Source organism: Seriola lalandi, unplaced genomic scaffold (genome assembly GCF_002814215.2).
Source record: "Seriola lalandi dorsalis isolate HSWRI2012SDOR001 ecotype SW California unplaced genomic scaffold, Sedor1 jcf7180002054563, whole genome shotgun sequence".
In the NCBI taxonomy this organism is placed as follows: Eukaryota; Metazoa; Chordata; class Actinopteri; order Carangiformes; family Carangidae; genus Seriola; species Seriola lalandi.
In genome coordinates this window covers 346,640-364,305 of record NW_019525116.1, presented here as the reverse complement: position 1 = coordinate 364,305, position 17,666 = coordinate 346,640, and the positions used below count along the sequence as shown (strand labels likewise).

At 39.0% G+C, this 17,666-nt stretch overlaps 1 protein-coding gene across 1 annotated transcript; it reads right to left on the bottom strand.

Annotated features, from left to right (window-relative positions):
- Positions 1-464: 464 nt before the first annotated feature.
- On the bottom strand, positions 465-15,921 carry LOC111662440 (scavenger receptor cysteine-rich domain-containing protein DMBT1). The gene is made up of 18 exons (XM_087176623.1): positions 15,820-15,921; positions 15,658-15,738; positions 15,401-15,436; positions 14,997-15,311; positions 13,097-13,399; positions 12,365-12,658; positions 11,927-12,220; positions 11,630-11,712; positions 11,418-11,534; positions 8,678-8,723; positions 8,512-8,547; positions 8,108-8,422; positions 7,370-7,672; positions 6,002-6,295; positions 5,565-5,858; positions 3,797-4,120; positions 2,561-2,698; positions 465-2,472 (listed from the first exon to the last, which is right to left on the bottom strand). The coding sequence occupies exons 2-18, from the start codon at positions 15,695-15,697 to the stop codon at positions 2,150-2,152; spliced, it is 3,555 nt and encodes a 1,184-aa protein (XP_087032749.1). The 5' UTR covers positions 15,698-15,738; positions 15,820-15,921; the 3' UTR covers positions 465-2,149.
- Between the last annotated feature and the right edge of the window lie 1,745 nt (positions 15,922-17,666).

Here is a 17,666-nt window from a genome sequence, read left to right as displayed (position 1 = left end):
GCTGACTGATCTTTGGCACACTTCTGCAAACAGTTGGTGGCTTACTTAAAATACAATAGCGGTCAACTTTTGCTGATTCAGATTTGAGTCCACAGAATATACCATAAACACCAGGCTTTGTGGAAGTGTAGATACTGTAACCAAAGCCTATCTGGAGACCAGATTTTCTCTGCTGTTACCCTCTGTAACCATGTTGCTCCTTATTCTGTTCAGTCTGCAACATTATAATGACATATTTGACATACTTACATTATAAGTGCATATTTGTATTGTGATTCAGGAAGACATCTAAAATGTGAAAATGTTCAAGGGGATAAATTTACTTTTACAAAAGTGAGTCATGCATTTAATTTCCCAGTACAATCAGGGAATGTCAGTGTTAAAAAGAATGTGGCCCAAATTTCTTTACAAGATACTCGATTTCTGACAAAGTGCCTCATCACATTCAAATGTTCACTGGGAGCTTAGGTGTTTCATGTATTTATTTATTAGTTTGTTTGTCAGGGACAATGCAGGAAACATTGTACCAGGTTACAGTAACAGGATTTCTATCCGAGGCTAATTTGCGACCTGTTTCCCTGGTGAGGATTTCCGCTAAAAACGTTCATAACATATAATTAGAGTATGTTCGTTAAGCTGAGCACATAATAAATAGTGACATTTTCATTCAAAAATGACAATATTTATATCACATTACAATCAGTTTACATGTGTTGTGTATGTGTATGTGTGCACATGTGTATGGTCCCCAATTCAGTATATGTGTATGTAAATAATATTTATTGGTGTGTGTCTATTTGCATGCATGTTCATCATGTCACATAAATGTTTTACAGAGTTAATAAAATAAAATGCTTTTAATCAGTTGGTTTTACATATAGAGTAAAAATTAGTCAACACCACATGTAATGATAGAGGACTATAGATTTAATTTACAATGTAATTTTTAAATTATTATTATTATAACTATTACAGAGTGGGCTGTTCTGCTGTCGCCATCTTGGCAGCGCCTGACTCCGCTGAACTCCCAGCTAATACAAAAATAGGCAAAGAGGAGGGGCCAAGACTTCGGTGCATGCTGGTTTGTGACAAGCATACATTCACCCACCTGTCAGTCAAAGTGGCCACACTCTAAATTATAAATAACTTTAAGCCTTATTAAAATTTAAACAGGTGAGTTATATAAAAATTCATCCCCGTACAGTTGTCATGAAGGAGGAAATTAAATAAATTAAGACCAAAACTGTTTTTTGGCTGTAAACATGTTTGTTTCTGCTGTAAAGTTGAACATTTGAACATGGGAGTCTATGGAGATTGATTCACTTTTGGAGCCATTAGAGGAACTGCAGTTTTTGGCTTCATGTTTCAGTTCCAGAGGTTCCCGCTTGTTTATAACTTCCCAGTGGGTGACAGGGACCTCTGCTAGTGACTTTATAAATGCTCTTTATTTGGGTAGAGAATATGGAATACAGGTAACAGTTTCCACAATATTTATTAATGCCACTCAATGAAAATAATATCACTATATATCACACTAGCTAAATTTAGCTTAATCTGAACCTACAGGCAACTAAATCATTTGCAAAGTGCCTCGTTCTCCCACATTTCACTTTTATTTTGACGGAAAAATGGAAATGACACCAAATCCCTTTGTTCCACTTCATTTTCAATGTGCATGGACATTGGAAAACTAAAAAAAAGGGCCTTTTTCTTTTTTTTTTTCATATTTGTTTTTCGTCAGGAAAACAGATGATACTTTTGTACAAATGGGTTTGCCCTATACTGATTCATTTTAATCCAAGGAATGCATGCAATGTTTGGTCCTATGCCCCATATTTCAAGACTTATGAGACAAAACCTAAAGTACTTTAGGAATGGTCTGGGGACTGCACCCACAACTAATCACATCATGTAACGCATGCTGTATATACACTGAAATGGTAATCCAAAATAAGATGAAGTATCGAATGACTTTCATATTCTACTATGGCAAGAAAGGATCAAGCTATATTTCTATAGTATCATTCAATATCAATTTGAGCCAGCTATTTCACTGGCAGTTGTCCTAATTTGGAAAATCAGTCCTCTATCAGTTGTAATCACTGTGTCACTATTGACTGAGAGTCACCTAAAAGTTTTGATAAATATCCTAAGTTTTGTCATAAATATCCACAGTTTCTTCATCAAATTCCGGAGTCACATTTTCATAGTCATTTTCATCATCGCTGCTTTCTTCTTCTTCTTCTTCTTCATCTTCTCTGTTGTCCTCTTCACTACAACAGACGTCCTCAGACTTTACGTAATTTACACCGGGGCCGGCATCCTCATAATCATGATCTTCGTCGCTCTCAGGCTCCTCATAATCATTATCATCATCTTCTTCCACACTCCCATTGAGTTTCTTTGCGATGTACTCTTGATCTACATTCTCGTAGTCATCGTTGCAATCATCTTCATAATGGTTCAAAGCCACTGAAACACAAGCATCAGATGAAAATGTGAATGGATATAAAAGCACTTTGAAGTTTGTGGAACTGTGTGTGTCCTGGTGAGTGCAGACCTTCACTGAAGATGATTGGCAGATGCTTGGTGACTTGTTGTCTTTTCCTGCGCACCAGACAAACCACCAACAAGACCAGCAGGAGGAGCAGCACCAGGATCCCAGCAGCTACTGAGGAGGCCAGCAGTAACAAAGGAACTAGGAGGGAAAACACTGAACAGTTTATCCTTGAAAACGTGTCTAATTGTCTCCAAATGTAATGTACTGCTACTCTAGAGTGTGCAGTTTTCAGACTTCCCCTTTCTAAATAATCTATAAATAATCAAAATTTGACTCATACCCATCTGGTTTCAAGAGCAGGCACCGCAGTGAAACTGCTTTCAGTAATAGAAACCCTGTTGTCAGCAACTGATGTCCAGTCATCAGTTCTGCTACAGCTGTCGGCATCGTCCGTTGGCACAACCCTCCTACACCACTACCCTAATTTGAGTTCTGCCTTCCAGATCAACTATTTAAATTGATATTGCAAGAATAAGTGTCACTTTCTTTCCAACTGGAGTACCACAGGGATTGGTGCTTGGTCGCCTCTCTTTTCAACATACACCTCCCTTCGTCTGATTATCCGTGCATGTGTTTTTTTTTCGTACCACTGCTACTCTGATCATATCCAGCTCTAGCAGTCCTTCCTGCCAAAGTCTCAAAATGGACCATGCAATGCTGTGTTCAACTCAGGCTCTCTGTAGGTGATTCCAGCCAGTTTTGTTCAGTACATCAGTATGCATTTTGGTGAATGATGAACTGAGCGTACTTTTTTGCAACTAATGAACGTGAACGCAAGCGTCGTTGACTCTGGCGACAGTGAATGACACACACACCAGAAGGTGAACCAAAAAGTTGCCAAAAAAAACCCAGAAGAAGAACTACTGTGTTTTGGTTTTAGGGCTCCACTCAAGGCGTGTGTCAGGTGCAGTTTACAAACAGCACAGCTACTGGTGCTGCTGAAGTCAGTTTGTATGAATGTTTGAATGACTTTTATGAAGAAATCAGTTCAGATTCCTAAGGAGAAAACTCACTGCCGGGTCTGAATAAACACCCACATAAGTAATGAATTTGAAACGAGTTGAAGCATCCAACCGGTCTTTTGAAACATCTGCGAGTGATGATCACAAGAAGTGATTAAGAAAGGGTCAGACCATGAACCAACAGCCGTAAAGTCAAACTCACAGCAGATACACATAAAACATATGTTCAGCTTATTAATAATATGTCAAAATGATTTACTTAAATTCTACTTACATTTAATAACCACATTTATCTGTGCTGTCTCCGTGGACCTGAATATCCGCGTGGACAGTACGACTTCGTACACACAGCTGTAGTTGCCCTGGTGTTCATACTCAGCTACAGGGAACTCAAAGGAGGCTGAGTTGTTGACTGCAGGCTTGGAGTCGGAGGTGCTGGAGCCAGAGAAGATGAGAAAGAAACGGCCTCCAGAATAGGTGGAGTTAATGGAGCAGGTTAAGACAAAGCTGTAAGCCTCGGTGATCTCTGCACCTCCAGGACTCCAGACCAGCCCTCCGTCAGGAGATGTCAGGGAGATGCTGGGCCTCTCCAGTCTTACTATGTAAATGAAAAGACAGATGGTTTGCCTCTAGGCATTTAAAATGAGATCCAGATTCATTCTGAACACAATTACAAACACACATTCAACATGTAAGTTTTCAATTCAAACGACTAACGGCGAAGGTGGCATTTCAAAGTTGCAGTAACCTTTTTTGGCGACTTGGGGGCTTTGGAAACAAGCTAACAATTACACTGACATATCATACGTTTTTAAGTTGATATGGTGAGCTTGTTAGCACCCAGTTACTTATTTACACATCCAGCAGATTGGCCATTGGGAGTATCTGGGAGTCTTCCCGGTGGGCTGCTGGACAATTGGGCCAATACTTATCAAAATAGAGACAAAGTACAATTACTGCCTCATGGTTCACTCCCTCCGCCACTCAGACTCGTTTCAGGTTCCATCCCTATTTATCCAGAATCATAAAAAATATTCACCATTCGTGTAAAAGTTTGTCATAATTGCTCTGTGAAGTCTTGAGCCTTCGACCACCAAAATATAATCAGTTTGTCATTGAGTCCAAGTGAACGTGCCAAATGTGAAGGGATTCCCCTCAAGTTGTTATGGAGACATTGCATTCACAATTATAACTCTCGTTTAGCTTTGTTTTTGGTCTCCACCAACTACTGAGAAAAATATTTGGCTCTTTAGCAGCTAAAAGCTCCTTTATCACCAGTTAGTGTCTAACTGTGTCTTCTCTTCAGTGATGAGCAGGTAGTACACCGCTGAAAAGAAACAGAAACTACACTATGGGAGCAGTGAACCAGAAACGTTATGAACAGTAAAGCTGTGGGTGGGAGAGATAAAAAACAAGATCAAACTCACAATAAAACAGAAGGAAATTCAGGTGATAATTCCCTGTAGGTTCATCTCTAAGAGCGACTGCTTTCACCTGGTCATATTGTTCTCACACTGTCATTTAATACATCGTTATTATAAAAACATCAATCATGGCTGTTTCAGTGACATAGTGTTGTAGTTTTTCTAAGATCAGCAGCTACACTAACATGTTTATAGTAAGTTTTCAATACATTTAATACATTTCACTTTCACTCACAAAAATGATGTTGTTGTTATGTTTTCATGCCTCTGTGCCGTGACAGCCAGAGCCGGAGGCCTTGTGAACGCGATTTCTCAGCAACACCTTGAAGGAATTTCCTCAACTTTGGTAAAAACTTTCACCTGGATTCAAGAACTACCTGATCTGATTTAGGTAGCTGAAGGTCAAAGGTCGCGGTGACCTCACAAAACACTTTTTAGTTGTTATTCAAGAATTCACACAGCAATTATGACAAAATTTCACAGAAATGGTTAATATTTTATATGACTCTGGATAAACAGGGATGTAATCTGGAACCAGTCTGAGTGGTTGAGGCATACAACCGCAGTTATTTTAGTTTGTTTTATGACTTATTTTATTGATTTATTTCCTTTTCTTACCAGTGATAGAGAGTCTGACAGATTCACTTAGAGGGGAGGTGAAATCTCGACTGGAGCTGCTTTTCTGATACTGACACTGGTACAATCCTTCATTGACAAATTCCACTTTAGGGATGCTGAAGGTAGCAGAATTGGTATTTGATGTCTGTGTCTTTCTTAATGAACCTGGTGTCCTCTTCAAGGTGAATGTTCCTCCTAAAAACTGAGTTGAGATCGAACAAGTGATGCTAACGTCCTGACCCCAGGTAACCTCACTAACAGGGTTCATGGAGATGCTGGGCTTGGGAAAGATCACTGAAAGAGCAGCACACAGTATTACAGCATAAATGTGTTTCCTTTGAACTGAGCTATACTGATTATGACTTCTTATTAGTTTGCTACCGTTTAATGATTTACACAAGTGAATGAAACAGGAAAGTGGAATTATTTTTTCTTACCAGTAACAGTGAGTCTGACTGTGTCAGATAGGCTGGAGCTGAATGTTTGATCTGAAATGCTTTTCTTGTGCTGACACCGATACAATCCCTCATTGTCAAAGTTCACTTTAGGGATACTGAATACAGCAGAGTTGGTACTTGAGGTTTGGGTCTTTCTGAATGAGCCTGAAGTCTCCGTCAGAATGAATGTTCCACCTACAAGCTCAGCTGAATCTGAACAAGTGATGCTGACTTTCTGTCCCCAGGTAGCCTCACCAGCAGGAGTAATGGAGAGGCTGGGCTTTGGGAGGCTCACTGAAAAAAACAACACAATAATCAGGTTGAGACACAGCAACTGACCTTTGTTTTTCAGAGCTCAGTGACCATGTAGTTGTGAAATAACCAGAGATAAGATTTTGTCTCCAACCCTGTCTTTAATTGGATGTATTGAATGGAAAGATGAGCCATTTTTAAATAATTAAATCATAAATATGTGTATACTGTAGACAGCTCTTTTCTTTGAGCTTTATTAGCTGTGTCCCAAGTGAGGTGGCTGCATCCTTCGCAGGCTGCATGTAAAGGCCGATTGTGTCACAGAGAGGAAACTAGGCTGTCCCACTTTGTTGTGCGCTGGTAATGAAAATGATATGGCAGCAAACAACAGTTCAGTTCGGCCTTCACAGTCAACACCAGCTAGATTGCAATATCCAAAGGATGTGGCCCCTAAATTGCGACACAGCTCTTGTGTTTTACTGCTTCTTACTTGTAATGGCCATTCAGGTTTTACAGTGACAATAAATATATGCGTTGATGACAACACTGACTGTACCTTTCTTAGCGCAGGCGGTCCCTGGTTGATATTTCGGAGCTACCTTTCATTGACTACAGGGGGTCAATATTTGATATTTCAAACACAGGTTCTTTAGTGGAGTAATCCTTTAACATTGCTTCTCATCGAACAAGATTATCAAAATGAAACAAGTTTTTTTTTTAAAAACCACACACTTCCTATTTTGGTCCAATTTGGGGAACTGGTTGATTTTACCTTTCATCAGCTAAACATTGTGCAGACTTAATGAATATTTTGTCAGTGAAGCTCTTCTGTTTTGACATTACAGGTATCCAAGTGTATAAACTGTGCTGCCTTTCAGTAAACCAGACTCAGTGTTGTGTCCCTCAGACTCTCAGTCTGGAACCAGACAATTATTTATTTCCCTTTATTTTTCCACCATTTATTTTTTCTTTTTTTCTTTTTCTACATTTTTAAAAAAATTTTATGACACTCCTATGACTCCATGGTTTACAACATACAGTATATATACAGTATAATGTATATATACTGTATATACAATATAGCAGATACAGTAAGTGAGTCAAAATTCTTCTCACCTGAACAGACGACACCAGCGTCCTCACTATGTTTACAGTTATGTGTCCCAAATCCTCCGTGCTGACACGCACTTAGAGACCCTTCACTTCCTGAACAGTCCACATCATCAAGCCAGATCTGCCCGGTTCCTGGACCAAAGAGGGCTGATTGAGGGGCACTCAGTGCTGTACCACAGTTCAACTGTCTGCACACCACCTTAGCATCATTTAAATCCCAGCTGTCATCACAAACTGTTCCCCAGGCGTCGTTGTGATAGATTTCCACTCTTCCAGAGCATCGAGTAGATCCAGCTAATCTGACACCTAGGCAAAGAACATAGGATGGAAATGAAATCTGTTTTCATTGTTTGTTATGAGTTTAGGGCAGACAAGACATGTAAAACTTATAATTCATTTACATGTTTGTGTCAACAAATAACTGCAGTCACATAAAAACATAATACAAGATGTAAAAGTTGGTTGCCAGCCCTGACTGAATAAATATAAGTTACAGAGGAAACACAGAAGTTTGTTTGAAACTGATATTGAAACTTTCTTTAATGTGGATCACCTCATTGTGATTACAGTCCTTTTGCTGAAATCTACTGTACTGCCACTCACTTAGAGACCTTTATTTATTTTCTTATTATTTTACAGATTTATTTTTTATGGCACTCCCATGACTCCATATTCAAACATAATATTACAACATACAGTACAGTATAGCAGATACAGTAATTGAGTCAAAATTCTTCTCACCTGAACAGACGACACCAGCGTCCTCATTATGTCCACAGTCATGTTTCCCAAATCCTCCGTGCTGACACGCACTTAGAGACCCTTCATTTCCTGAACAGGCCACATCATCAAGCCAGATCTGCCCGGTTCCTGGACCAAATTGGGCTGGTTGAGGGGCACTCAGTGCTGTATCACAGCCCACCTGTCTGCACACCACCTTAGCATCATTTACATCCCAGCTGTCATCACAAACTGTTCCCCAGACACCTCTGTAATAAACTTCAACTCTACCAGAGCATTGAGTAGATCCAGATCCAGTCAATCTGATCTGAACACCTATCAGGCACAAGACATAACAAACTATATTTTAATATTTTTCTCAAAGCTAAAAATATTCCATGTCTGACACAGGAGAACGGACTGACCTCCAGCAGGTGAAGATGAAGCCAACAGAAAAGAGACTACAGGAGAAAAATGGCGTAGTTCAATACATTCAGTAACGTGGAAAGTGCTAAAAGAAAAGTTTCCCTTGTTTCTGCTTTAGATTCAAAATTTATTGAACTAAAGTAATAGATATTAAATTTTTCTTACCAAGGGTAAAAAAGCAAAGGTTTCTTTGTTGTCTGCTCTTCATGGTTCAGAGAAAAAGGCAGCTCTGCATCATTTATCACTGAAAAACAGGAGACAGAAAACTGAACTACTAACGACGTTGTACAGAAACTTTTCACACTTGTCTCACTTCCTGGAGCACTTCTCTCTTTCACTTTTGATCCCTCTTTTTTTTTTTTTGAATACTCACTTTTATATGCATGCACTGTTCTTTATAACCAACTGCATTTTACCTTTATATGTAGATGTTACCTCTGAGAATGCATTTATTATACGTTTTAATGTATTTATTGTAATCTATAATTCGAATTATTTACGAAAGTTTTCTTTAAAAAAAGTGCCCACAGATACAGGGCCACTGCCATACTGGCTGGAGGCCGGTCCTTGATACTTCCATGTGGGACGTGTAGCTCTATCCCGCTGTATTTGTATTTCAGGAAGTGTACACTGCAGCAACCCCCACCCAACTTCTTGTTTGAGATCACATTATGTTCATCAAACATATTGGTTAGTCCTAAAAGCCTTTCTCTCTTATCAAATGGAAACATACTGTTTGAAAAACTGAATAATTATAAATAAATCTCTGTGTTTCATGATCAAATGCTAAGAAGCTAAACATGATTAAATCTATGACTCTGAGTACGTCTGATTTGACCTTTTCTTCATCTGTGGTTAACTGGCTTCACACTACAGTAGAAAACCATATTAAAGATCGCTAGATGATGAACCCTATTTGCCCTGGTGAATCAGTGACATTTCCTGCAGCAGCACCATGAGGTTGTCAGTTTTGATTTCGACTAGCTATGTATTAAATCTACCAAGAGGATGAAGCCTAGCTCTGAAAAACAGGCAGGCATCGATGGGATGGATAGGCACTGGGAAATACAATTCCCATGGTTCGGACAATTTGAAACTGGTTTTGAACTGGATCCGATTCTCGATTCCCATCTCTAATTACATCACATCATTTCTGCAGCGACATCCTTCTTGCTGCAAATCTCCTTTTTCACCACATCCCAAAGGTGTTGTACTGGATTCAGATCTGGTGACAAGAGAGGTCATTGATGTACAGTGAACTCATTGTCATGTTCATGAAATCAGTTTGATACGACTTGTGTTTTGTGACATGGTGCATTATCCTGCACCATGTCATGGAGGGATGCACATGGTCAGTAACAATACTCAGACTGTGTGTTAGGATTAGGGCCTTGTCGTCCTTTTCTTTCCCTCTTGTGCTCTGCTGTTTTCCCATCCCTCATGTGTTTGTTCGTCCCCAGTTTGTTCTTTGTGTCTGTATTTGTGTGTTTGTCAGCTGGGCAGGGCTTCCTGGTTCCTGCTCCCTTCAGTCTCCATACTCACCAGCTTCTCATCATGATATCAACTCCACAACCTGCTTGTTTTTCACCACTACTCAGTGTTCTGCTTTGTGGGTTCAGATCTATCCAAAACCTCACACTGGGGCATTCAATCAATGATTGATTGATCTTAAGGCGCCAGAAGTGTGTCAAGAAAACATTCCCCACATCATCACACCACCTCCACCAGCCTTGACTGTTGCCACAAGGCAGGCTGGGTCAATGGATTCATGCTGCTCAGTCATGCTACCATCAAGAGGCCGAAGCTCTAGATCACGTGACGCACTGTGATAGAAATCTTGCTAGTGGAAGAGGTTTCAGGAAACCCAGAAGTTATTCTTTGTGGAACCACCATAATGTGAATGTTTTCAGGACAAACTCAAACAAAAGCTGGTAATTGCAACAAGGGTAATTTAATAAACAGATTGCAAACTGGTGCAAAACTGAAGAACTGGCAAGAAAACAAAACTCAGATTAAAGCTGCCAGCATGCCATTTGAAGCAGTCGCACATCATAACGACCGCTGGGCACTGCTCTCACGGGTTAAGATTCATTACACAGACTGTGTCAGCAGAAAAGATTTAAAGTCTATCCTTCAACACACATGTATTTCAACATTGTTTAATTATCCAACCAGGTAAAACTCCTGACTTCCTGAGTGAAAACAAAAGGGGTCACTTATTATAAAAGCTAACATCAAAGAGGTAGAATAATAACTTAACCACAACAGCCACACAAAAGGCTTCTAAAATTAAATAATAAACTCTATATTAATGTATCTCTATAACAACTATTCCTCCATTGTCTCACTGATCATGACTGAGCACTACTGTTTGCTAAAATCTGATCATATATGACATTTAATATTGGTGATGAAATGCCAAGCCAACATTGGAAATGATGGGGCGGGCTATCAGCTAGCTAACATTAGCTATCTTACATTAGCTAGCTTAACTGTGACTTAAAGAAAAAGTTACAATCAATAGCTAACATTAGCACAATGTTAGCTAACACAATTTAATTGAGAAACTCCAGAACTCTTAACTGAAGCTAAGAAAGTTAAGTATATTAAACAAGCTAGACAGTTAGCTACTGCTACTAACATCTGCCTACAGTGCAGAGACTTGACGGCACAAGCTAACAGTATTTTAACTCCACGCGATGTGAAAATGTGGTTGATTCATCACATGAGACTGACAGGAGAGATTAAACCAAAGATGATTTCTCCCTCAGTAGTTTTTCCTGCAGGCAGTCAGTAATACTCAAAAGAGAACATCTGTGTAAAATGTCAAAACTTTGACTGAGCTGATGGATTGGACGGTTGTGTGGCAACTGAGAAATCCATCTGGATGTGAGATGAGCTCCTACTCCGCTGCCTGGACTCCTGCCTCTTCTGCCAGCACTCCTTCAGCTCTGGAAACACCGAGGTTGATATAATCCAACTGTATGTCCTGCTGTTGGTCAGGCCTCTTCCCCCTGGTGAACTGGAGAGACATGACATGACAGACGTTAGTTACTGCATCAGCCCTCTGTTCAGTTCAATATACACAAGCTGATTGCTTCCCGTCAGTACATGTACCTTATGGACGAAACAGATGATGGTGACCATCAACGGCAGACTCAGCAGCACGATGACCAGTCTGATGATAAAACTTGTTGGATCTGATGAAACACATACAGTCATCATATTAGATCACATGACATCACCAACAGCAGGTACCCTACCTGTAGAAAAGGTGCTGCACCCACAGGTGCTCCAATTTTCTTGTGCAGCCACTCTTAATCGCTTCTACTCGAAAATCTCAGAATCTACTGCACACGACTGTGTTTTGTTTTGTTTCATGACTTATTTCATTGATTTATTTCCTTTTCTTACCAGTGATAGAGAGTCTGACAGAGTCACTTAGAGGGGAGGTGAAATCTCGACTGGAGCTGCTTTTCTGATACTGACACTGGTACAATCCTTCATTGACAAATTCCACTTTAGGGATGCTGAAGGTAGCAGAATTGGTATTTGATGTCTGTGTCATTCTTAATGAACCTGGTGTCCTCTTCAAGGTGAATGTTCCTCCTAAAAACTGAGTTGAGATTGAACAAGTCATGCTAACGTCCTGACCCCAGGTAACCTCACCAACAGGGTTCATGGAGATGCTGGGCTTGGGAAAGATCACTGAAAGAGCAGCACACAGTATTACAGCATAAATGTGTTTCCTTTGAACTGAGCTATAATTCTTTATGACTTCTTATTAGTTTGCTACCGTTTAATGATTTACACAAGTGAATGAAACAGGAAAGTGGAATTATTTTTTCTTACCAGTAACAGTGAGTCTGACTGTGTCAGATAGGCTGGAGCTGAACGTGTGACCTGAAATGCTTTTCTCATGCTGACACTGATACAATCCCTCATTGTCAAAGTTCACTTTAGGGATACTGAATACAGCAGAGTTGGTACTTGAGGTTTGGGTCTCTCTGAATGAGCCTGAAGTCTCCGTCAGAATGAATGTTCCACCTACAAGCTCAGCTGAATCTGAACAAGTGATGCTGACTTTCTGTCCCCTGGTAGCCTCACCAGCAGGAGTAATGGAGAGGCTGGGCTTTGGGAGGCTCACTGAAAAAACAACACAGTAAGCTACTGCTACTGAGACACAGTAACTGACCTTTGTTTTTCAGAGCTCAGTGACAATGTAGTTGTGAAATAACCAGAGATAAGATTGTGTCTCCAACCCTGTCTTTAATTGGATGTATTGAATGAAAAGATGAGCCATTTTTAAATAATTAAATCATAAATATGTGTATACTGTAGTGTATAAACTGTGCTGCCTTTCAGTAAAACAGACTCAGTGTTAATTTTATTCTGTTAATTTATTTCTCTTTAAATTTCATAATTTTTTTTTTTTAATTTTTACAAATTATTTTTTTTATGACACTCCTATGACTCCATAGAGTACAACATAACATTACAACATACAGTATATATACAGTATAATGTATATATACTGTATATACAGTATATCAGATACAGTAAGTGAATCAAAATTCTTCTCACCTGAACAGACGACACCAGCGTCCTCACTATGTTTACAGTTATGTTTCCCAAATCCTCTGTGCTGACACGCACTTAGAGACCCTTCACTTCCTGAACAGTCCACATCATCAAGCCAGATCTGCCCGGTTCCTGGACCAAAAAGGGCTGATTGAGGGGCACTCAGTGCTGTGCCACAGTCCAGATTTTTACACACCACCTTAGCAGCATTTACATCCCAGTTGTTATTACAGACGGTTCCCCAGGCGTCGTTGTGATAGATTTCCACTCTTCCAGAGCATCGAGTAGATCCAGCTAATCTGACACCTAGGCACAGAACATAGGATGGAAATGAAATCTGTTTTCATTGTTTGTTATGAGTTTATGGCAGACAAGACATGTACAACTTATAATTCATTTACATGTTGTGTCAACAAATAAAGAAACTTTCTTTAATGTGGATCAGTCAGGTCACGGACGATATGTGATCGGCTTCAGGAGGTTAGTATCAGCACTGGTACTGATCTGATGTGTTGACATATCTGTATATCTTTCACATTTGTAATGGATTTGTCAAATCTTAAAGCAGGCTGCAGAGTATGATTACCACACCAAGCACTTGAGCATCCTCATTGTGATTACAGTTCCAGTGTTTCCTCTACATTCATTTAGAATCATGCTAAATCATAGCCGCAACGCCTTCAAATTTCTTTTTTTGTTTTTGTTTTTTTATTTATTGTCGCAAATGCACCACCGCCACATCTCTCCACCTTCACAGCACAGCCTGTGTGATGATGAGCGCAACAGCGGGGGGGAGGGGAGGAGAGGGGAGGGAGGGAGTGGGGTGGTTGGAGGATCCTATTGGAGTTAATTACTCGCGAGAGCGCGGCCTTGAAAGTGACGTCAAGTCAGGCACCAGGTGAGAGTCAGAGAAGTGTAGTCGTGAGGAATAAGGCAGCAAATTACCGGAAAAAAGGTAGACTTATTAGCCAACTCAGTGACGTTATCTTAGGGTAAACTAATTGATAGCATTAAGCTAATATCTACACGTCATTATGTATTAACTGCTGACTGCATTTTCAGATGAGCTTGTTCAGATACTTCTCTAAGAAGAGAAAGACAACAGATGAAGAAGACGCTAGTCAGGTAGCATCATAAGCCTTTTACTGACTCGTAAATGATGATGTTAGGTAAAAAATAGTATTTTAATGTTCACACTTGTAATCAGATGTGATGTGAGTGTAAACTATGTAACGCTGTTAGCGTTACGTTACTCACTCTTAATGTAATCTTATTAGACAAGTAACATTAGACAGGGAGGAGTTGTTAAACAAAGTGGAGGAGAGCAGAGCAGCGGGAGAGCTGGGTGAAGGTGCAGGAGAGAGAGATGAGCCTGGGTGCAAACTTTGCCACTGACTCTACAGCCTCATCTAGCTGATCTTTATATGTTTATTTATTATTTTTATTTATTTAATGTTATTGTTTTATTTATTTTTTACTTTTTACATTTTCAACTGGTTAGAGTTGAAGTGACATTTATTTTTCACAAACCAAAGGTATTTATTTTTCTTGACATTGTATATGGCTGAGATATATATTGTAAAAGTTCAATGGTAGCGATAAAAGCCATTTTCAACTGGCCAGCCAATAAACAGGTTGAAAGTAAAATCTGCTGTCAACTGCTCATTTGGTCATTTGTGTATGTCGACCCCCCCCCCCCCCCCGAAGAAATATCCTAGAGGAAACATTGAGTTCTTTTACCAAAATCTACTGTACTGCCACTAACTTAAAGACCTTTATTTATTTTCTTATTCTTTTACAGATTTATTTTTTATGACACTCCCATGACTCCACAGTCAAACATAATATTACAACATACAGTACAGTATAGCAGATACAGTAAGTGAGTCAAAATTCTTCTCACCTGAACAGACGACACCAGCGTCCTCACTATGTTCACAGTTATGTTTCCCAAATCCTCTGTGCTGACACGCCATTAGAGACCCTTCACTTCCTGAACAGTCCACATCATCAAGCCAGATCTGCCCGGTTCCTGGACCAAATTGGGCTGGTTGAGGGGCACTCAGTGCTGTACCACAGCCCACCTGTCTGCACACCACCTTAGCATCATTTACATCCCAGCTGTCATCACAAACTGTTCCCCAGACACCTTTGTAATAAACTTCAACTCTTCCAGAGCATTGAGTAGATCCAGATCCAGCCAATCTGATCTGAACACCTATCAGGCACAAGACATAACAAACTATATTTTAATATTTTGCTCAAAGCTAAAAATATTCCATGTCTGACACAGGAGAACGGACTGACCTCCAGCAGGTGAAGATGAAGCCAACAGAAAAGAGACTACAGGAGAAAAATGGAGTATTTCAATACATTCAGTAACGTGGAAAGTGCTAAAAGAAAAGTTTCCCTTGTTTCTGATTTAAATCATTTCATAAACTAATTTAATAGATATTTAATAGATATTTAATAGACCTCCCTCATTTGTATACTATCTGTGTTGAGAAAAAGAGAAAAAACAGACAGAAAAAAGCCTTAAAAACTAAATTAAACATCTGTCTTACCAAAGACCAAAAAGCGAAGGTTTCTCTGTCTGGTCATCATGGTTCAGTGACAAATGCTGCATCATTTATCACAAAAAAAATCTGAGGACAGGAAAGTAAATTAACAGCAAGTATATATGTACATATATACACATACATACATATACTCAGCTTCAGATTTACCCTGGTTAAATCTGAGGTAATTGTAGTCGGTACTCATCCAAGCATTGATGTCTTTCAACCAGTCTGTCATGTATCCAAAGTTGCACCACCTAGGTAGAGAGAAATACATCTCTGCAACGTAACTGAATAGTCTCTTAAATTTGTAACAAACAAGAAGTGCTTGTCAGTAGTTAATATTTATTCTGAAATGCTTGTCTCAAGAGGTTTGTCACTTAATTATGTATTTGTCTGCCTTTTTTTCATTAATGTTTGTTGGAATTTTTATTCAATTGTTCTATTTCAAGAACTGGTACGTCTGATTGTTTGTAGTTTTTCACATTTAAATAAAGTTTATTTTATTTTACAACTATTGAAATTACTTAGATTTAATTTTGCAGACCTATGCACAGTCACCGAGGAGAAACAGCTTGAGATAATCAAGGAAATAATGTTTTATCTCCTGAAGTGATTAATACTCAATCCTGAAAAAAATGTTGTAACTTGTTAAAAACGCAATGCTGATAAATACCTGATAACTTTTATTTTAAAACACACAAAAATCCGTCATACCTGTTTTCCTTCATGTGTCAGCATCGAAACATGCTGTGACCTGCACTGTGAATACTTTACATCAAAGCAATGAAGAGGAAGTTATAGGGTGCAGCAATTCATACCACAGCTTTTAGCATCTGTTTTTAGAAATATATAATACACTGAGGTGTACCTGTAACCCATTCATGACCTGAACTGTCTTTTATTTTCTTTATATTACTATATATGCTATATAAATGTTATATGTTTATTATATCTTATATTACTAAAATTGTTTTATTGTAAAATCTAATTATTTTATAATTGGTGGATCTTAATTTGTTACCTTGTTTGAATTATTTTGTAACTTGGGGTTTGAAAAGTATATATATACATATATATAATGCTGCAAATATTATGAGCATTATTTGGCCTGATAAAAACCTGATCCAGTTCACAGCACTACCTCTCCTCTCAGATCGGCTGAGCTGATGTAGTATCCAGTACCACCCACTAGAGGTCATCACAATTTAGGTTTTTAATAAAAGACAGGGTCCACGCTGCCATACTGACAGTCTTCCAATAACATGATGTTTTTCACAGTGGATGCTTGAACCACATCTTAATATCACTTTGAGGCCATTTTTGTCCTGAGAACTCTGATCAGCTTCATGTAAAACAGTATGTACAGTATGTTTGTATAATGTCATGTACAGTGCTTTTCTTGTTATTTTCTATCTGTTCCATTCAAGATGGAAATGTATAAAGATTTTTTCTCAGGAAACAATATAACTGTCAAGAAAAGAAAATGTAGCAAAGAAGTTCTCCTTGAATGAAACGTCCCATATTTTTTCTGGAGGTTTTTTTTTTTTTTTTGAAGTTGTGTTATCCATAACAAGATATTTTTGTGGTTTTAAGAACCAAAAACCATCTTGATGTACTTTATATTTCCTCTCTCAGGCTTCTCTCTGGAGCTCTAGTAACAACACGTCAGCCAATCAAAAGTGAGGAGGCTCTGATGACTGATTTCTGAGTGATCCGATAAAAATGTAACAAATTTCAGGTAAACACTCAGAGAAAGGATTTGGGCGTAGCTGAGGGCGACGACATCAAGCTTTGTTGTGACATCACAAAGTTACAGAAGTCCTGACGGCTCGCCTCCGTTTCTGACAGGCTGTGTGCATTTCTCTGTGGACTGAGCACTTTGATACTTTCACAGTATTAATATAGAACCTGCACCTGCTTTATAATCAAAAAAGGCATGGACATCTACATTTACACAACATGGGGCCTTTAATAGAATTTGTGTTATTGATCAGGAACAATGTTATTTATTA

What these genes read in the sequence shown, in the direction of transcription:
- LOC111662440 (XM_087176623.1), bottom strand. Translation starts at nt 15,697, where the DNA reads ATGATGACCAGACAGAGAAACCTTCGCTTTTTGGTCTTTG. An exon ending in TGTCAGACTCTCTATCACTG is followed by an intron (nt 11,713 to 11,926) that starts GTAAGAAAAGGA and finishes GTGTTTCATCAG; the next exon opens with ATCCAACAAGTTTTATCATC. An exon ending in TGTCAGACTCTCTATCACTG is followed by an intron (nt 4,121 to 5,564) that starts GTAAGAAAAGGA and finishes TCATTTACATAG; the next exon opens with TAAGACTGGAGAGGCCCAGC.